The sequence below is a fragment of the Piliocolobus tephrosceles genome, chromosome 8, assembly GCF_002776525.5.
Source record: "Piliocolobus tephrosceles isolate RC106 chromosome 8, ASM277652v3, whole genome shotgun sequence".
Classification (NCBI taxonomy): Eukaryota; Metazoa; Chordata; class Mammalia; order Primates; family Cercopithecidae; genus Piliocolobus; species Piliocolobus tephrosceles.
This window is the reverse complement of record NC_045441.1, coordinates 124,329,738-124,352,032: the sequence shown is the minus strand read 5'-3', so window position 1 is coordinate 124,352,032 and position 22,295 is coordinate 124,329,738. Positions and strand designations below refer to the sequence as shown.

Here is a 22,295-nt window from a genome sequence, read left to right as displayed (position 1 = left end):
CTCCTGCTGGCCTCTCACTAGCTCTGGAAACGATGAGTTATCCCTGGTAACACCCACACACACCATCACCCTCTAACCTTGACCCTTTCCTCCCAGTAGCAAAACTTTTGCCTTAAAGTACACCCCCTCCCCACCACAGGAACATAGATCCTGTCCAGAAATGCCCTCTGCCTTTAATAACATAGATCCTTCTCTGAAATACTCCCCCAGCAACATAGATCCTGCCCTGAAATTCCTCCTGCACAGTGGCATAGATCCTGTCTATGGATCTACATCTATGGAAAGACTTTCCTTTTCTCCCATTTGGAGTACATGCCCTCCTTGCAGATCCAGCTCAACACCCAGGAAGCCTTCCAAGATCCCTGCATTCACACCAACTCGGGATGGCCATCCCTTTTTGTGCCCCTCGGGCCTAACTTTCTGGTTGGAAGAATAGCCCTCTGAATTTGTTCTCCTTGTTAGTGTCTATCTATTTCATGAAATAAAAGGCAGGGACCTCGGGCTGTGTTATCTTTTTATCCTCCAAACAAAATGAGAGTGATGGATCCTACACTGAGACTTTACTGTGCTCAGAATCCTCATGGACAACCCTGTGAAGAGTCTTCTCCCCAGACTCAGAGAGGGCCAGGGACTTGCTCAAGATCTTCTCTCCAGTCCTGTGCACTCCATGCCCCCTTGGGGGGGCATTTAGACCCTTAAATATCAACTATCTTAGACGAGAGAGAAATATGCAAAGATTTTGTAACTTTTAGAACAAAAAACCCTCGGTTTTGAGCTGAGGTCTTCAGACAGTGGCTCCCAGGGAAGAAGGAAAAAGGCAGAGACACAACAGAGGGGTGCACTCTCTGACTGCAGGCAGGGACTCCCAGCACTTCTGCCAAGATGAACCTGAGACACAATCCTAGATAGGCTTTTGCTCACCGTGTCCTTTGCGTGGGACTAGACATTGGCTTCCAAGGGACCCTGTGGATACAGTAAACTCCTTTATGGGGAGCATTGCTGGGTCAGTATGGCTGGGCACTTCCTGTTATAGGAGGGCAGATGTATGATCCCATGAAGACATGTCCCAGGATGACAGTCCCCACCCTCCCTAGACCTCCATAGTGAAAATTCCCAAAGACTCATACTCTCATCACAACTCAGCAGCAACTTCCAAGGGACTGCTTTTGGAGTTTCTATTTTAAGGGTTTAATGTACAAGTGGAAGTGCTTCAAAATGTAGAAAGATCTGTAGAAATACTGATAAAGAAGGTTGAAACTTGCGAATAAAAGTATGTTCTTAGTGTTAGCTGCTCAGTGGTTCGACAGGGAACTTCTGCTACAGGGAGTCACAATTTATTTCACTATAAAGATTAAAGCCTGCTTTCATTCACTCAGTTAATAGACCTAACCTATTGTGCTTGAGATTCACTGAGAAAATACATGGGCCTCTTAATGTTTCACCATCAAAATGGGCAAACTATTGCTGTGAAAGTTAGATTGTTTCTTTTGTGGATAAAATTGATTGTAGATCCTCAAATGTGCTCAATTTAGATGGCACTTTAAGCTAGAGATACTAAGTCAATAAGTATTTCAGTGCACTATAGTCATCTATTTCATTATATTTTTTTCTAATTCATGCTGGAATTTATTTTGTTTCCTTTTAGGGAATGACCTTTACAGTTTTTATACCACTCAGTTTAGTTATTTTTCAGAAGGACAGATGATTTGCATGTGTGATGAGATTCACTTCTTTCTTGATTATGTAAGAATATTGGGCCATCCTAATGTTGGGCTACTTTGGGATGAAAGAGAGAGTTTAGTTTCTTGGGTGGGGTGGTGTGTGGAGTAGGAACGAGTCCTTGGAACCAGAGGGTTTAATAGTTCAAGGATGTAGGATCAGGAACATGGAAACTACATGGTCTGATGTTGAGGCAGCTCCTTAGCAACTCCAAGAGCCTACTGGGGCAGTCTTGGCCACCGCATGGGCAGTCAAATGGGGTTGAGAAATGAGGCTTGCTTGCTTCATGTCTGAGAGACGGATCCATTAGGTTTCCTTTTCACCTGTTCCAAACTAATATCTTGGTTTCCAGCATAGACTATGGCAGGGTTTGAATAACCACCACAGCTGCAAGACAGGTGAAGGTCACCCTTCTTAGCAAATGTTAGAGTAGATCAGTCACCGTGAGTGTCGAGGGCACGGGGGACTTCATGTATTTTCTCAGAGGGTAAGAGAGGGTAAGCGGCCCAAGCACAGCTAAAGATTTTCATGAGAGGGCAGTGGTTGCCCCAGGCCTCAGCCCACGTTGATGGCTATCCAAGAGGGACAGTCTTATTTAATTCCACTGTGCATTGTACCTTGGGTCCAGTGGCTCCACTTCATTATAAATAGAGGAGTCATGGGGATCGCCCCTTTTCACCTCCATATTATTTTCTCTTCTGTCTCCTACCATCAGGACTGATGCGGATTCTCTCAGTTGTGGTCCATGGGAGCTTGGGCTCTCTTTCTTCACCACAACATTCCAGGTGGTAGATGAGAAATAAACAGACCAACTTCACATAGCCTGACTCGGGAGTTGGGGTGAGGTCAAGGGTTCTCTCTTTTGATGGAGGGGGCCATTTAACTGGTTAAGAGGATGAAGACAGCTTTATAAACCCTGGCCACTCCCCTTGAAAGTGAGGGATTGAAAAAATTGCAAATGGTTAAGAAGATGCAAAATGGAGATGTGTCCTTTGAAACAGACAGATAATGATGGTAAATATAGATCTTGAAGCAGAGAGACAGGATGAGGAGAGAGATGGCTGCCTGAGAGAAGGATATCATGACCTCCGTGGCCAGAGAGCACTTACACTTTCTCTACTTTTTTCTTTTTGGAACATTGATGTAGCTGCTTGATATGGTTTGACTCTGTGTCCCCACCTAAATCTCATGTTGAATTGTAATCCTCAGTATTGGGGGAGGGACCTGGTAGGAGGTGATTGGATCATGGGGGTGGACTTCGCCCTTGCTGTTCTCATGACAGTGAGTTCTCATGAGATCTGGTTGTTTGAAAAGTGTGTAGCACTTTCTCCTCCTCCTCCTCCTCCTCCTCCTCCTCCTTCTTCTCTCTCTCTTTCTCTCCTGCTGCCATGTGAAGATGTTCTTGCTTCCCCTTCACCCTTCTGCCATGATTTAAATTTCCTGAGGCCTCCCCAGCTGTGCCTCCTGTGCAACCTGTGGAACTGTGAGTCAATTAAACCTCTTTTCTTTGTAAATTACCCAATCTCAAGTAGCTCTTTTAAGCAGTGTGAGAATGGACTAATAACACTGCTCTTAATGGAAAAAGCAGTATGCATACATGGTTATAAAAAAGTTCAAGCAGAATAAGATAGTGCACTGTAACTTTTAAGTCCTGGTGATAGTTTTATGTATCAATTGGCTAAGCTATGGTACTCCGTAATTCATCAAACACTGATCTAGGTGTTGCTGTGAAGGTAATTTGTAGTTGTGATTAATGTCTATTATCAGGTGATTTAAACTAAAGTGGGTTACCCTAGATAGTCTGGGTAGGCTCCATCTAATTGGTTGAAATGCCTTAAAAGCAGAGCGGAGAAAAAAGAAATTTGGCCTGTGGACTGCAGCATCAGCTCCTGTCTGAGAGTTTTCAGCTTACCCCTCCTGATCACCCTCCCTGTGGATTTCAGACTTGCCTAGTGAATGCTCCCTCAATCATGTAAGCCAATTTCTTATAACAAATCTCTCTCTCTCCTACTGGCTCTGTTGCTCTGGTGGAATCCTTAATGATCAAGGATCCTTTCTACTCCAGTCTTCCTGTCACCACAGAGGCAACCACTCTTTTTTCTTTTTCTTTCTCTTTCTTCTTCTTCTTTTTTTTTTTTTGAGACAGAATCTTGCTCTGTAGCCCAGGCTGGAGCACAGTGGTACGATCTCGGCTCACTGCAACCTCCACCTCCTGAGTTCAAGCGGTTCTCCTGTCTCAGCCTCCTGAGCAGCTGGGATTACAGGTGCACACCACCACGCCTGGCTAATTTTTGTATTTTTAGTAGACACAGGGTTTTGCCATGTTGACCAGGCTGGTCTCGAACTCCTGACCTCAGGCGGTCCACCCGCCTCAGCCTACCAAAGTGCTGGGATTACAGGCATGAGCCACTGCACCCTGCTAGTGGCAACCACATTTAACTATTTAGAAATAGTCTATACCCATGCAAATGAATATATGTTTATGTGCCTCATTACTTTTACTCAAATGGCACACTGAATACTTACTGTTCTTCACCTTGCATTTTCACCTAATAATATATCTTCTTTTTAATGACTTTTTATTTTGGAATAATTTCAAATTAGGAAAAAAAAAGTGCAAAAATATTAGAGTGCCTATATACCCTTTACCCAGCTTTCCCTAATATCACTTATCTAACTATGATATAATTATCGTAATCAAGAAATTAACATTGGTGCAATATTATTAACTAAACAGACCTTATTAGAATTTTGTCAATCCATCAGTTTATCTTACAGAGCATTCTTACAGATCTGTCTGTAAATCTACCAAATATTTTACCTACCTATATGTACCAGTATTTCATATTGCAAAAATTGAAAATGCTAAATCAAAGGGTAGATGCATTGTAAATATTGGTAGAAACTGTACAATTACTCCTGAAAGAAGCTGTACCAATTCATACTACCACCCTCAGCATACATCGTAACTACTTAACCATACCCTCATCAGTACTGTGTATTGTCATGATTTTAGGACTGGTCCATCTGATAGGTGAAAGATGCTACAACATTTCAATAACAGCTTTATTGAGAAAGAATTGACACCATAAAATTCACCCTTTTAAACTGTACAATTCAGTGACTGTTAGTATGCTCATGGAGTTTTGCAACTATCATCACTGTCTAATTTTAGAACATTTTCATCACACCAAAAAGAGAGCCCACTCCCATTAGCAGTCCCTCCCCATCCCTGCCCTGCCATTGCCCTACCATTCAGTCATTTGTAGCCTCTAGTCTACTTTATGTTTCTGTGGCTATGCCTATTCTGGGCATTTCATAAAAATGGGATCATACAAGTAAAAGAGACTATACAATCTGGCCTCTTGAGTCTGGCTTCTTTGCTTAGCATAAGGTTTTCAAGGTTCCATGTTGTAGCATGTATCAGTGCCTCATTTTTTCAGTGTGTGTGTGGCCAAATAACGGTTCTTTGTATGGATTTTGTTTATCCATTCTTGGATTATTTCTACTTTTTGGCTATTCTAAATAATGTTTCTACGATTATTCATGTGCACATTTTTGTGAGGATATGTTTTCAATTTTCTTGGTTGTACACATATAAATGGAATTGTTGGGTCACTTGGAAACTTTATGTTTAATTGTTTAAGGAACCACCAAACTGTTTTCCAAAGCAGCTGATCATTTCACCTTCCTACCAGCAATGTACAAGGATTCCAATTTCTCCACATTAATGCTGACACTTGTTACTGTCCTGTTTATTATAACCATTGTAGTGTGCTTAAAGTGGTATCTCATTGTGGTTTGGGTTTGCATTTGTCTAATGATGAATGATGTTGAGCATCTTTTCATGTGCATGTTGGCCATTTGTACCTTCCTTGGAGAAATATTTATTTAAATCCTTTGTTCATTTTTAAATTGGTTTGTCATTGAAAATCAATAAAATTGTTGTGTTAAAAGTTCTTTATATATTCTGAATACAAGTCACTTATTAGTTATAAAATTTGCAAATATTTTCTTCCTTTCTGTGGGTTGTTTTTTCACTTTATTGATGGTGACCTTTGAGGCACAAAAATTTTTAATTTTGATGAAGTCTAATTTATCTATTTTTTTCTTATGTTGTTCATGCTTTTGGTATAATATCTAATATGCTGTGGCCTAACTCAAGGTCAGAAAGATTTATTTCTGTATTTACTTCTATATTTTTTGTTGAAAAGTTTTATAATTTTAGCTCTTATATTTATTTCTACAATCTATTTTGAGTTAATTTTTGTATATGGTGTGAGCTAGGGTCCAACTTTATTCTTTTGCATGTGGATATCCAGTTGTTCCAGTGCCACTTGTTGAAGAGACAATTCTTTCTCCATTAAACGGTCTTGGCACCTGTGTCTGAAATCAACTGGTCATAGATTAATATATTTATTTCTGAATCCTCAATTCAATTTCATGGTCCTGTGCATCTACCCACAATGTTTGTACCAAAATGTTTTGATTACTGTAGCTTTGTAGTAAGTTTTGATATTGGTATGTGTGAGTCCTGCAACTTTGTTCTTTTTCAGGATTATTTTGGCATTTGGAGTCCCCACAATCACACATGAATTTGAAGACTGGGTTCTTCATTACTGAAAAAAGGCATTGGAAATTGTTAGGGATTGTCTTGAGTCTTTTGGCCAATTTGTACAGTATTGCCATCTTAACAACAGGAAGTCTCCTGGTCTATGAACCTGGGCTATCCTATTTATTTAGGCCTTCTTTAATTTCTTTCAGCAATGTTGCATAGTTTTCAAAGTACATATCATTCTCTTGGCTAAATTCATTCTTAGGTATTTTATTCTTTTAAATACTTTTGTAAATGGAGTTCTTTTTCATATTGTTTATTACTGGTATATAGAAACACAACTGATGTTTGCATGGTGATCTTACACTTTGCAACTCTACTGAATTCATTATTAACTCTAGTAGTTTATTTTGTGGATTCTTTCATATTTTCTATATATAGGATCATATCATCTGTGAATAGAGATAATTTTACTTCTTTCTTTCCAATTTGGATGCTTCATTTCCTTTTCTTGCCTAATTGCTCCAGCTAGAATTTATAGCACAATGTTCAATAACAGCCATAAAATTAGGCATTCTTGTTTTGTTCCTGATCTTAAGAAAGTTTTCAGTCTTTAATTATTGAATATGTTAACTGTGGGTTTTCCACAAGGGTTCTTTATTATGTAGAAGGTAATCTTTTCTATTCCTAGTATTATTTAGTGTTTTTATCATGAGAGTGTGTTGGATTTTGTCAAATTTTTTTTCTGCCTCAATTGAGAATTCTTTTCATAAATTGAAGATTTTTTTGGTTCTATTAATATGGTGTCTTACGTTGATTGATTTTCTTACGTTGAACCACTCTTGAATTCCTGGGATAAATCCCAATTGGTCACAGTGTATAACCCTTATAATATGCTGTTGGATTCAGTTTGATAGTACTTTGTTGAGGACTTTTTCATTCTATGTTCATCATGGGATTTTGATCTATAGTTTTCTTTCTTTGTGTTTTCTTTGTCTGGATTTTGTATCAGGCTAATTCTGGCCTCATATAATTATCTAGAAAGCTGTAGCTCTTCCATTTTGTGGAAGAGTTTGAGAAGGATTGATTTAAATTCTTTTTTTTTTGAGAAGGAGTCTCACTCTGTTGCCTAGGCTGGAATGCAGTGGCCCGATCTCGGCTCACTGCACACTCCACCTCCTGGATTCACGCCATTCTCCTGACTCAGCCTCCCGAGTAGCTGGGACTACAGGCACCCACCACCACGCCTGGCTAATGTGTTGTATTTTTTAGAAGATACGGGGTTTCACCGTGTTAGCCAGGATGGTTTCAATCTCCTGACCTCATGATCCACCCGCCTCGGCCTCCCGAAGTGTTGGGATTACTGGTGTGAGCCACACGCCTGGCTGATTTTAATTCTTTTTAAAATATTTAGTAGAATTCATTAGTGAAGCCATCTGGTCCTGGCTTCGATTGTGGATTCAATCTCTTTACTTATTATAGGTCTATTCAAAGTTTTTATTTCTTCTTCAATCACTTTTGGTAATTTGTGTTTTTAGGAATTTATTCATATCATTGTGATTATCTAAGTTGTCAGTATACAATTGTTTATAGTATCTCTTATAATCCTTTTTCTATAGGGTTGGTAGAAATGCCCCCACTTTCTAATTTTAGTTGTTTACCTCTCTCCATTTTATAATCAGTCTACCTAAGATTTGTCAATTTTGTTGATCTTTTTTAAAAAAAAAACACCTTTTGGTTTTATTGGTTTTCTCTATTGTTTTTCTATTATCTATTTCATTTATCTCTGTTCTAATCTTTATTATTTCCTTCCTTCTAGTTTTGCGTTTAGTTTGCTCTTGCTTTTCTAGTTCCTTAAAGTGTGAAGTTAGGTTACTAATTTTAGATCTTTCTTCTTTTTCAGTATAGTTGTTTATAGCTATAAATTTTCCTCTGTGCATTGCTTTCTCTGTATCCCATAAGTTTTGGTATGTTGCCTTTGTATTTGCATTCATCTGAAAGTTTTTTTTTTGTTTTTTTTTTTTTTTTCTGTTGAGACGGAGTCTCGCTCTGTCGCCCAGGCTGGAGTGCAGTGGCCGGATCTCAGCTCACTGCAAGCTCCGCCTCCCAGGTTTACGCCATTCTCCTGCCTCAGCCTCCCAAGTAGCTGGGACTACAGGCGCCCGCCACCTCGCCCGGCTAGTTTTTTTGTATTTTTCTTTTTTAGTAGAGACGGGGTTTCACCGTGTTAGCCAGGATGGTCTCGATCTCCTGACCTCGTGATCTGCCCGTCTCAGCCTCCCAAAGTGCTGGGATTACAGGCTTGAGCCACCGCGCCCGGCCTGAAAGTTTTTTTGTAAGTTTGCTTGTAATTTACTTTTTGACTTATTGGTTGTTTATCAATGTTTTGTTTAATTTCCACATATTCTGTGAATTTACCAGTTTTCCTTCTGTTACTGATTTCTAGCTTTATTCCTTTGTGATTAGAGAAGAAATACTTTGTATGATTTTAGTTCTCTTAAAATTTATTGGAACTTGTTTTGTGGCCTAATACGTGATCTATCCTGGTTAATGTTCCATCTGCACTTGAGAAGAATGTATATTCTGCTGCCACTGGGTGGAGTGTTCTATAGAAATACATTAAGCCTAGTTGGTTTATATAATGTTCTGCTCTTCAATTTTCTATGTTTATCTTTTGGCTTTTTGTTCTGTGTATTATTAAATTATACAGTTCTTGAATTGCCAGTTTCTCCATTCTATTTGGTCAGTTTTTGCCTGATATATTTTTGATGCATGTGTGCTTATAATTGTTATATCTTCCTTATGGGTTGACCTTTTTATCATTGTAAAACGTCCTTTTTTTTTCCTCTAATAACAATTTTGGGGCTTTTTGTGTGTGTGTGTGTTGTTAGTATGTATAGCCACTACACCTCTACTTTGGTTAATGTTTGTATGGTATATTTCTCCGCAACCTTTTATCTTCAACTCCTTTATGTCTGAATGTAAAGCATGTCTCTTGTAGACAGCATATAGTTGGATCATGTTTGTTAAAGTTATTCATTTTACTGATCTTTGCCTTTTGTTTGGAATCCTGAGTTTATTTCCATTTAACACTATTACTGAGAAAGTATGATTTACATGTGTGATTTGAGTATCTTGTTTACGTTTGTTTTATGCCTTTTTTGTTTCTTTATGTCTCCATTACTGCTTTCTTGTGTGTTAAATATACATTTTGTATTATACCATTATAATTCCTTTGTTTCCTTTATCAAATATTTTAAAATTATTTTTAACTTGTTTTTCTGGGGATTACAATTAACATCTTAACTTAAAACACTCTACTTTGCAATAATATTAACTTAGTTTAAATAGTATGTAAAAACTTTGTTCCAATATAGGTCTGTTCTTTGCCACCCCTTTTTGCTACTAGTGTCATAAAAATTACATATTTATACATTATGAGCCCATTACATAGGTCAATAATTATTGGTTTATGCAATAAGCTGATTTTAATAATAAGAAAAGAGTTACAAACTACATTTTTACTGTCTTTTGTATTTACCTATGTAATTACCTTTACTAGCGCTTATTTCTTTGTGTGAATTCAAATTATTGTCTAGTGCCCTTTCTTTTCAGTTTAAAGGACTTTCTTTGGTATTTCTTATAGGGCAGGTCTACCAGCAACAAATCCTCTCAATTTTTGTTTATATGGAAATACATTTTTCCTTTATCTTGGGAGTATAGTTTTGCTGGATATAGAATTGTTAGTTCACAGCCTTTAACTTTCAGTCTTTGATTATGTCATCTTACTGCCTTCTGAACTCCATTATTTCTGCTGATAAGTTCATTGTTAATCTTACTGAGGCTCCTTTCTATATGATAAGTTCTTTTCTCTTGCTGCTTTTAAGATTTCCACTTCATCTTTGGCTTTCAACAGTTTAATTATGCTGTTTTTAGGTCTAGATCTCTTTGAGTTAATCCTCTTTGGAGTTTGTTGAATTCTTTTGTGTTCAGACTAATGTTTTTCATCAAATTTGAGAAGTTTATGGCCATTATTTCTTCACATATACTTCCTGTTGCATTCTTTCCTTTATTTTGGAAGTAGAGTTTGGCTGGATATAGAATTCTTAGTTGACAGCCTTTAACTTTCCTTTTGGGATTACCATTATGCACATGTTGCTGTGCTTGATGATGTCTCACAAGTCTCTGAGGCTCTATACCTTCTTTTTAATTATGTTTTCTTTCTTTCCCTCAAACTACATATTCTTAGTTGACTTATTTTCACGTTCACTACTGTTTCTCCTGCTAGTTCTAATCTGCTGGTTCATCTTTCTGATGAATGTTTCACTTTAGTTATTGCATTTTTCAACTACAGATTTTCCATTTGATTCTTTTTTAAAAAAAGAATATTTCTATCTCTTTGTTGATATTCTCTGTTTGATAAGCCATCATTATTATACTTTATTTTAATTCTTTAGATGTGCTTTCCTTTAGTCCTTTGAACATAATAGCTAATTTAAAGTCATTGTGTCTTAAGTCCAACACCTGTGCTTCCTCAAACACTATTTCTATGGACAGCTTGTTTTCCTGCATACAGACCATATTTCCTTTCTCTTTGTGATAATTTTCTGTTGTTAAAAATGGATTTGTTTTTTTGAGATGGAGTCTCGCTACATTGCCCAGGCTGGAGCGCAATGGTGCAATCTTGGCTCACTGCAACCACCACCTCCTGGGTTCAAGTGATTCTCCTGCCTCAGCCTCCCCAGTAGTTGGGATTACAGGCATATGCCACCACACCCAGCTAATTTTTGTATTTTTCTTAGAGACAGGGTTTCACTACGTTGGCCAGGCTGGTCTCAAACTCCTGACTCCAAGTGATCCACCCGCCTCAGCCTCCCAAAGCACTGGGATTACAGGCAGGAGCCACTGCACCTGGCCAAAAATGGATATTTTATATAATATAATGTGACACCTCTGAAAATCAGATTCTGCCCCTTCCTTGGGGTTTATTGTTGCTTTTTGTTTGCTTACTGATATGGTTTGTCTGTATCCCCACCCAAATCTCATCTTTAATTGTAGCTCCAATAATTCTCATGCGTCATGGGAGGGACTTGGTGGGAGGTAATTGAATCATGGGGTCGGGTTTTTCCCATGCTGTTATTATGATAATGAATAAGTCTCACGAGATCTGATGGTTTCATAAAGGGGAGTTACCCTTCACAAGCTCTCTCTTGTCTGCTGCCATGTAAGATTGGACTTTGCTCCTCATTTGCCTTCAGCCATGATTGTGAGGCCTCTCCAGCCATGTGGAATTGTGAGTCAATTGAACTTCTTTCATTTATTCATTACCCAGTCTCTGGTATGTCTTTATTAGCAGGGTGAGAACAGATTAATACACTTACTATTATTCTAGTGACTTCCCTGGACTAACTTTGTAAAATCTTTTTTTTTTTTCCTTTGAGACGGACTCTTGCTCTGTTGCCCAGGCTGGAGTGCAGTGGCGCAATCTTGGCTCGCTGCAAGCTCCACCTCCCAGGTTCACGCCATTCTCCTGCCTCAGCCTCCTGAGTAACTGGGACTACAGGCGCCTACCACTGCACCTGGCTAATTTTTTATATTTTTAGAAGAGATGGGGTTTCACCGCATTAGCCAGGAGTCTTGATCTCCTGACCTCGTGATCCACCTGCCTCGGCCTCCCAATGTAAAATCTTTATTCTTTGTCATGTATAGCCATAGACACCTAAGCTTGGTTAACTTAGCGGTCATCTAGTGATTGGACAGAGACGTCCCTAAATACCTTGAACCAATAAGCCTCCCAGCCTTTGCCAAGGCAACCACTTGTGTAGGGCATGACTTCAACACTCTTTCACTTTACAATTCTGCCCCAGTCTTCACTTGTCACTTGCACAGAGCCTCAAAGTCAGCCAGAGGTAGGAGAAAAGAGCCTTCTTAGTTATTGTCTGGGCATGCACACATGTGTGTGGCCTTCTAAATCCCATGGAATATTTTGGAGCTTTATGAATGTCCAGATGTCCCCTATGGAGATCTAGTTTCACTTTTCTTTTTCCGGTTTTTAGCCAGTCTCTTGTAAGCCTCCACTGATAGCACTGCCTCAGGCAGCTGTGATGTTAAACAATTGCTAATGATTACCTCTGACAAATTCTCTAGCCATAGAATGTTCCTACAGACCAACCTTAGGCCAAATAAAGACAAGCCCTGAGAATGGAGCTTTTAAAGGAGCTGCCACAAAGATCAAATAGTGATAATTATCTGAAGATGAGGCTTTTGGGAATTCCAATCCCATTTTATTTCCTTTTGGGAATTCTTGGATGCTGTTTTTCATAGCTACTGTTGCCGTAAGTTTCTTGGTTTTCAAGGCTATTGCAGAGCTACAGAGAGGGAGATGGGAATAGGGTACATTAAAATGACAAAAGTGTGCCATTCTTACCAAGATGCAGCTGAATAAATAATCCTCAGATTGTTGCATGCCTTTGATTAATTTTGGGAGTTTTGTAAAAGTTGATTTTGAGCATTTTTGACAGCATTCTTATCACTTTAATGGAGGTATTTGCTATACTAGAAGTGCATTCTCATCCTCATTTGTTGCTTTAATTTTGAATTTAAAGTCTTATTGGAAGGAGAGATACTGACTCAGATATTTCCTCAAACAAAAACAAAACAACAGAAGGCTAGGCAAATGGTCCAAGATGATGAATTGAGAAGGTTTGGACTGTGAATCCTAGCTGTACCTTTGAACTACTTGGGGAGCTTTTTAAAAAGAGATCCTGATTTAATTGATTTAGAGTAGGGCCTCTATAACAGTATTTTAAAAGCTCCCTTGGCCAGGTGCCATGGCACATGCCTGCAATCCTAGCACTTTGGGAGGCTGAGGTGGAAGGAGTTCAAGACCAGTATGGGCAACATGGTGAGACCCTGTCTCTACAAAAAATTAAAAAATAGCTGGGTTTAGTGGCACGCACTTGTGGTTTCAGCTACTCAGGAGACTGAGAGTGTGGGTCGCTTGAGCCAGGAGGTTAAGGCTGCAGTGGGCTGTGTTTGTACCACTGCACTCTAGCCTTGGTAACAAATAAAGACCCTGTTTAAAAACACCCAGCAACCATAAAAACAAAATAACAACAAGGAAAGACAAAATAAAAGCTTTCTAGTGATCTTAATATGCTACCAGAGGGAAAACCACTGGTCTAGAGTGAGTTTCAAGACAGAAGTTGACTTTTTGAGTCAGGGATGCAGTATGATGATATGAACCTGGACAGTAATGTTTGTCAAAGCGTGTGCTATAGGCTCATTCCCTCCAAGTCACCCAGATTGGCAATTCCCAAATCATATGTCTTGAAGGACCAAGTTTTCAAAAATTATTTTTTATTTCTAATCTATATGGACTGAAACTTTTATAAAATGCAACAAAAATGAATTATCAGAAAAACAGAATAAAAAGTGATGCACAAAATATGTCCAAATATTTTATTATTACATCCAACAGACATATGATTATTGTGTAAAATAAATATAAATATGTCTGCTTAAGCTCAGTGGACCTTGGTGTGGACTAGCAACTAAGTATGTGAACCAGTACAGAGACCAGGTAAACTTGACTTTGGGTTCTTTGCTGAAGAGGCCCATCTTAGGGAGGCATTTCTCCTGTACTGGCAAAGCCAGCCAAAGGAAGGGACCCACAGATAAGGCTCAAAAGGGAGCCCTTCTTTATCCTGTTGGGCTGGCAACAAGGCAACTGTGGATGTGTGTGTCTTGCAAGCACACATCAATCTGAGGTGGATACTGGGAATTTTGAGGATGGACAGCTAGCTTATATGCCATCTGCACAGGAAAGTGGAATCCACCAGATGTGGTCATTGACTCAGATCCTGATACAAGGAGACATAGAAGGTTTCCCTAAGAGAAGTGCTGGGTGACCCCCTCACAGACAGTGGAAAATGATATGAAGAGAAGCCCTGAGGAGGATGACAATGATGTGTTGGAAGAGGGAGAATTCATACTAGCATGCACCATGACACAGAACACACAGGTACTGCAGAAGGCAGAAATGGTTTTGGTTTTTAGGAAATGTGGCAACAGAGTTGGAGTTTTCCCATGCTGTGCTCCAGTTGATGTTTGTGAAGACCATGTTACTTTTTAACCTAGGAGACTTGAATCATTTCAGCAGTGAAAGTGAATGATTTTACAGGCCCGTAAACCTGCAAATTCCTACCACTGACCATCTAGCAGTAATATGAGTGGTTTGATACCCTGAGCAAATGGAGACTTTGCTGGGGTGGAAGGTGGTAGGGTAGGCAAGTGGCAGGTTCTCACACTAATTTGAGCTGCTTCTTAAGGAGATATGATAATAGTCTGAGACCTGAGAGAAAGTGGTTCATTTTCTCTCTTTAGAATTCATTATCTCTAAGTAGACAGACCAAAGTTCCCAGAAGGTTCTTGGTAGCAGCATGAGGCCGAGGACTGTAAGGGTGAAAGAAGCTCAGGGTCCTTCTGGCCCAAAGTCTTTAATTTGCACATGATTGCTGGGAGTCAGAGAAATTACACAACTTGGTAACCAGAGTTCAGCTGTGGGGTCCTATATTTGGTTCCAAAAATTTAATTGTAGAAGTGCAGGATTGGAAATTCTTAGTTTCACAGCAATTTATGCCCTTCCCATGTGCCCATCCCTCTTCATGGCCTTCACTAATCTATTTTCCATCTCTACATTTTGGCTTTTCAAAAATGTTCTATACATGGAGTCATGCTGTTGAAGGACATCTGGGTTGTTTCCAGTTTTGGCTATCATGAATAAACCTTTGTGTACAGGTTTTTATGTAAAAATCTAAGTTTTCATTTCTCTGGGACAAATACCTGAGTGTCATTACTAGGTTGTATGGTATTTGCATGCTTAATCTTGTAAGAAACTGCCAAATTGGTTTCTAGAGTGTGAATCATAATTTTGAACACATTGTAGCATAACTATTTCTCCAAATAATTAAATTTTCTTAAAAAACAAAAATTTTAACAACTGCATAATATTACATGGGATAGATGTAGCATAATGTATAAGATTTCCTCTAATGTTGAACATGTTGGTTGTTTGAGATTTCTTTCTCCTTGTAGAAATCAGTAAAAGACTCCTGCATGTGGAACTAGTGTGAACAGACCTGCTGGCACTGGTTCCTGTAGTCCCCAGGAGTGACTAAGTTCTGAAAGGCTGATTTGTGCTGACCTCATTGCACAGGGGCCTGAGGAAGATATCATGATGTCACTTTGTAAATCTCTGAATGAGACATATAACTGCCACACAGGGACTATTCATGGTAGCACTGGCATAAATGATATCCTTTCCACCTATGTTGGAAGACTACTGTGATCAAAAACTACCTTTTAGTTTACCAGGAGGAAGACACTGGAATGCTATGTTTCCATGTAGTCAAGTGCTGGAGGACACAAATGGTCTTGTTGTGAGCTTTGTACCAGGAAAAGGGGAGGGGGATGCCTCTCGGGCCCAATTTTGGGATGGTCTAGTGCCACCTTCTCATCTTAGGGATGGCCTTGCCATAGGTCAGAACATAAAATGAGTGCCGGCTGTGTTGCACATGAGCATGGGCCCTGCCCATGGCACTCTCTGGTTTCTGTGTGGCTGTGTTAAAACCAACTGACATAATATTTATTTTGGAAGTGAATGCCCGCAACCAAAGCCGGTGTGCCTAGTATCTTTTCTCTCTCCACTGATTTTACATCCTTGTATTCTAAACCATCTTAGGTTGATTTTGTAGTTTAACTCTCAGCGGAAAGTACAACTTCTTCATTCCCAAGATCTTGGAGGGTATCTCACTATAGCCTCTAAATACTTATACCTTTCACTATTGTAAATAACTTCCATTATTAAAGATAAGTTGCACTCTTATAAAAAAATTCTGCATAAATCTTATTTTTAATGTTTACATTAATTTATTTTCTTTTTTAAAAAATTAGAGAAGGGGTCTCCCTATGTTGCTCAGGCTTGTCATAACTTCTGGCCTCAAGTGATTTTCCCAACTGGGCCTCCCAAAGCGCTAGGATTACAGATGTGAGCCACTGTGCCCAGCCTTTTTTTTTTTTTTTTCCAGTTTATTTTTAAAATTATTTCTTTAAGAGAAATTAAAGAAATTAAGTGGGATCATTGGGCTAAAGAGTAGAAACATTTTGGAAGTTTTGATAATTTATAAATTGACTCCTAGAAAAGTAGCTCCTTCTGAAGCTTAATGACAATGCCCCTTTCATTTTATGTTCACCAACAGTGGACAATAAATTTTAAAAATTACTAACTTGAGAAGTGAAAAAGGGTATCTGGTTTAACTTGTGTGTTACTGATTTTCAGTGAGTGAAACAACATATACACAGGCTACCTCCTACAACAAGCATGAGGGCTATCAATAGGAAACCTGTGAATTACTGGATGGATCATGGTGGGCCATTTCCAGTTTTCAGAGGTGCTTATGACTTTTTATGGAACTGACTACAGTCAGAAAAGATTTATCTATCAAAGGCTATGGCGATGGATGCTCTCTACTGAGCATGTAACTTGGTACTATCTATGAACCAGACAGTGGGCATCTACCAGACAATGAATCTGCTAGTGCCTTGATTTTGGACTTTCCACCCTCCAGAACTATGAGAAATAAGTTTCTGTTGCTTATAAGCCACCCAGTTCATGGCATTTCTAAAAAAAAAAAAAAAAAAAAAAAAATTGCAGCCCAAAAAGACTAAGACACTGACATTTGAGCAAACACGTGAAGGAGGAAAGGCAGCTATCCACATGGGTATTTTGGAGAAGACATTCCGGTAGAACAGAGGGCTTGTGCTTAAGCTCTGAGGAGCTGCCTTTCATTGATCAGAAAACTAATCTTAGCTGGTTTTACAGGCTCTGGTCTGGGAGGTGTCAGGGTAGATGGAGGTGGGGGAGGTGAGATCTATGGTTGCAGACTTCAGGTGCCCTTAGGGAAATCTAATTCACAATTTTCCTGTAGGTGGAAGCTTTGGTGGTTGCAACTCATCCAAATTTTCCAAGTTCGCTTTGATGATCTGAGATCTCAAAGTAGAAGTTGGTCTCCCAGTAGTCACAGTGGTGACTCTCCTTTCCTGCCCTCGAGGCAAGGTTAGCTGCCTGGATGGTACACTTGTGGAGACAGGTAGGGCAAACAAAGAGGACAGAACAAGGTCTGTCTTGTCCTGCTGTTGCTTGCTCTGTGCTATCTTTTTGGCTTTCTCTAGTGCAGATCACAGCCCTTTTGGAGCTGAATTTCCATAGAGTAGGATTGGAGGGTCTGAGCAGAGGGGCAGCAATGATTCTGAGTTGTATTTTGATAAACACGAAAAGTCACATCATTCGAGGGAAGGAGAAGGGAACACTCACTGCATTTTACCAATAGGCCATTCACTGTGCTAAGCGTTTTACATACACTGTCTTTTTTTTTTGAGACGGAGTCTCGCTCTGTCGCCCAGGCTGGAGTGCAGTGGCGCAATCTCAGCTCACTGCAAGCTCCGCCTCCTGGTTTTACGCCATTCTCCTGCCTCAGCCTCCAGAGTAGCTGGGACTACAGGCGCCCGCCACCTCGCCCGGCTAGTTTTTTGTATTTTTTAGTAGAGACGGGGTTTCACCGTGTTAGCCAGGATGGTCTCCATCTTCTGACCTCGTGATCCGCCCGTCTCGGCCTCCCAAAGTGCTGGGATTACAGGCTTGAGCCACCGCGCCCGGCCTACACTGTCTTATTAAATCTTCATTACTACTGTGCAAGGTGGGTGTTAATGTCACCTTTTTTTTTATTTTGAGACAGGGTCTTGCTTTGTTGCCCAGGCTGGAGTGCAGTGGCGCGATCTCGGCTCACTGCAAGCTCTGCCTCCCGAGTTCATGCCATTCTCCTGCCTCAGCCTCCTGAGCAGCTGGGACTACAGGCACCCGCTACCAAGCCCAGCTAATTTTTTGTATTTTTAGTAAGAGACGGGGTTTCATCGTGTTAGCCAGGATGGTCTCGATTTCCTGACCTCATGATCCACCCGCCTTGGCCTCCCAAAGTGCTGGGATTACAGGCGTGAGCCACCACGCCTGGCCTATTATCACCATTTTGCAGATGAAGAAAGCAAGGCTCAAAGATATTGGCTATTTTCCTACTTACAAAAATACGTACACCTTGTAAAAACTTCAACAGTAAAAACAATGTTAAAAACAAGAAGTCCTTCATAGTCTCACCTCTCAGATAAAACCACTCCAATTGTCCCTTGGTATCTGCAGGGGTTTGGTTTTAGGACCCTCCCTAGAAGACCAAAATCCATGGATGCCCTGATGTAAAAAGGCCTAGCATTTTCATCTAACCTATACACCTCCTCCTGTATACTTTAAATAATCTCTACATTGCTTATAATACTGAATACATTGTACATGTTACCTAAATTGTTGTTAAGCTATATTTAATTTGTGTTTTTAAAAATGGTATTTTTTTTAAAACTGAGATGGTGTGCTGCTCTGTCACCCAGGCTGGAGTGCAGTGATGCAATCTCAGCTCACTGCAGCCTTGACCTCCTGGGCTCAAGCAATCCTCCTGCCTCAGGCTCCCAAGTAGCTGGGAGCACAGGCAGCACCACCAAGCCCGGCTATTTTTTTTTTTTTTTTTTTTTTTTGAGACAGAGTTTCGCTCTTGTTGCCCAGGCTGGTGTGCAATGGTGCGATTTTGGCTCGCTGCAACCTCCGCCTTCTGGGCTCAAGCGATTCTCCTGCTTCAGCCTCCTGAGTAGTTGGGATTACCGGCATGCTCCACCACGCCGGGATAATCTCGTATTTTTAGTAGAGACAGGGTTCCTCCATGTTGGTCAGGCTGGTCTCGAACTCCCGACCTCAGGTGATCCGCCCGCCTCGGCCTCCCAAAGTGCTGGGATTATAGGCGTGAGCCACTGCGCCCCGCATTTTTTTGTTTGTTTGCTTGTTTTTAGTGACGTGGTTTCGCCATGTTGTCCAGGTTGGTCTCCTGCGGCCAAGAGATCCGCCCACCCCGGCCTCCCAAAATGTTAGAATTACAGGTGTGAGCCACTGCGCCCGGCTATTTTTTATTTTTAAAACTTTGGAAAAAATATTTTCAGTCCTCGTTGACTGAATCCGCGAATGCGGAACCACAGTATGCAGAGGTCCGACTGCATAGGAACTTGGTGTATAATTCTCCTGAATTTTAAAAATATACACACATACATACCTTTTTTTTTTTTTTTCACAAGAAACCAGGACTACAGCGTACATACATTCCTATGAAATTTGCCTATCCTAGCAGTGCATCTTGGTTATCTTGCTGTGTAGCCAATTCGTTTTACTAATGAAAGCAGGGCTTTGGGGGAGTTAGCGCTCCCTGAGGATACGCGTGGTTGTGGCTTCACGCAGGTCACTCTGCTCTAAGGGCTCCAGCTTCCTCCCTAAGCCGCCGCCAGCGCCGCCAGGACCTCCCCTCGCCACCCCTCGGGCGGGGTGATGATGACCCGAGCGGCCAGACCGGGTGGGACTGGCTCAGGGGCGGGGCCTCGAGCGAGTCGGGGGCGGGGCGCCAGCAGAGGGGCGGGGCCTCAGGCTGGGGCGCCCGGTGCGTGCGGACTGGTAGGCCTGTCCCGGCGTGACGTGCTCGGTGCCCGCGCCCGGCCCCGCCCCATCGCTCCCAGGCCCCGCCCCTCCGTCGCTCCGTCCCTTGCCGCTCCACCCCTAAAGACAGTGGCGCTGCGATGGCGGAGGCCGTGGAGCGCACTGACGAGCTGGTCCGGGAGTACCTGCTCTTCCGCGGGTTCACGCACACACTGCGGCAGCTGGACGCCGAGATCAAGGCGGACAAGGAGAAGGGGTTCCGGGTGAGGGCCGGCGGGAGCGGCGCGGGCAGAGGCGGCCCGAGGGAACCGGGAAGCGGGCTTTCCCCCAGCACTGCCTCCGGGGCGGGATCGGCGCTGTCACTCGCGTCGAGGCGCGGGAGACCTCAGCGCGTCCGACCCCAGCTTGACGGATGAGGAACTGAGGCCCTCAGACGGACGGGACCTGCCTGAAGCCGCCCCCCGAGTTAGGAGCATCGCCGAGGCTGAAGCCTCGATGCCCCGGCTTCTGGTCCAGGGTTCTGTCTCCACTCCAGCCTCTTTGGCCAGGATGGCGATGAGGTTTTAGGAGCCAAGGTTAGGTAGATGGTTGCGTTTTGGCAACAGATATTCGTGTTGGCTTCCAATGGCAGTGGAAGCAAAGAAGTCTGCAGTTCAAAACGTTAGCTGTGTTCAAGTACCTGCGGTGTTTGTTTAAAATGGCCTCGTCAGGGACTCCTTGGCAATTTTGCTTCTGTAGTTGTGGAAGACCTCATGGCACATTAGAGAAACCCAAACTTCCCCTACTCTAAAATGATTTTGCATTGCGAGGTTCTTGGAATGTATATGGGTGTGAGTTGTATGTTTGTATGTACTGACTTCAATGAGACGCAGTGAGCTAACAGCAAGAGCACTGGAGGGGAGTTAGGAGATCTGGTTTCCTGCCTGGACAAAGTTAGTGGCTACTTAGTGGCAAAAGCAAATCATTTCACCCCTCTGGGCCTCAGTGGCCTGATCTACAAGCTAGGGGTGTTGGATTGGTATTGATATCTAAACCCTTTTCCAGATTCTGTACTCTGCTGTAATTGCTCCTCCCAAGGAGGTGACTTCCTTGGCTGACACTCTGAGCAGCTACCACGGCTTCGGTGGAACTCTGATGACTTGAAGGAGCCAGTCTGTGTACCTCCTTATGATCCTTGGTATCTAGGAATTGTGGAGATTCTCTCATACTCTCTTCTCTCCACCCCACCCCCTTTTTAAAAAATGTGAGGTAACTGAGACTACAGTTAAGCAACAATGCCGTTTTTTTTTTTTTTGAGACAGAGTCTCACTCTGTCACTTGTCACTTAGGCTGGAGTGCAGTGGCACGATCTTGGCTTACTGCAATATCTGCCTCCTGGGTTCAAGCGATTCTCCTGCCTCAGCCTCCTGAATAGCTGGGATTACAGGTACGCGCCACAACACCTGGCTAATTTTTGTATTTTTAGTAGAGTCGGAGTTTCACCATGTTGGCAAGGTTGGTCTTGAACTCCTGACCTCAGGTGATCCACCCGCCTCGGCCTCCCAAAATGCTGGGATTACAGGTGTGAGCCACAGTGCCTGGCCTGGCACTGCCAAATTGATCAAGTAAGTCAGAGGCAGATCCAAGATCTCGAGCCAGATCTCTTACGTTCTGGCCCAGAGCCCTTTTACACCTGGAATTTCCGTGCTTGCTAGAGGGTCAAACCACTTCTCTAACATCAGAAAACTACTGAAAAACCATTGCATTAGTATGTTTTGAAAATGTTATAGATTGCTAACTTACAAATTTTTTTTTATACCCAGAAGCCATGACAAGAGGAAAAAACTTTATTCCATGCAGGGGAGAATTCCCTTCTGTCCCTTACCATCTTCTCCATCCATGTTTCTCACCAGGTGGATAAGATTGTGGACCAGCTGCAGCAGTTAATGCAGGTGTATGACTTGGCTGCCCTTCGGGATTATTGGAGCTACTTGGAGCGTCGACTCTTCAGCCGCTTGGAGGATATATACAGACCCACCATCCACAAGCTGAAAACCAGCCTGTTTCGCTTTTATCTTGTCTACACGATCCAGGTACCTGTTGATTCAGGGTTTCTGTTTCCCTTAGTGGAAGGAGCTCTTTGATCCTGAAATAGATTTTCTTCCAGTTCCTAGAGAGGACTCTGTATGTGACTATGGGAAAGAGTGCAGCAGTTACAGTGCAATTATTTTTGGCTGTTTTCCTTCTTTTTTTTCCTTGTCGTCATCTGTAGATCATCTGACTTGTCTTCCCCATTCCTATTTCCTTTTTTATTCTAAGCATGTAAGCTTAAAACAAAGGTGGTATTTTAAAGAATGTGAGTAGCTGGGTTAAAGTTTGAGTAATAAAGATGATAGCTGACCTGGAGGAATGAGTTACTTAGTTATTTGAACATCAGCTAGGGATTAATTTTTAGGATGGGATTTA

General features: G+C 41.6%; 1 protein-coding gene across 1 annotated transcript in view; it reads left to right on the top strand.

Annotated features, from left to right (window-relative positions):
* The first annotated feature begins 19,929 nt into the window (after positions 1 to 19,929).
* The window catches only part of WDR91 (WD repeat domain 91), a 30,805-nt gene continuing 28,439 nt past the window's right edge, over positions 19,930 to 22,295 (top strand). The window contains exons 1-2 of the mRNA XM_023190072.2: positions 19,930 to 20,113; positions 21,743 to 21,922. Of these exons, the coding sequence (XP_023045840.1) occupies positions 19,991 to 20,113; positions 21,743 to 21,922 (303 nt within the window). The 5' untranslated portion in view covers positions 19,930 to 19,990. The remainder of the gene's footprint in view (positions 20,114 to 21,742; positions 21,923 to 22,295) is intronic.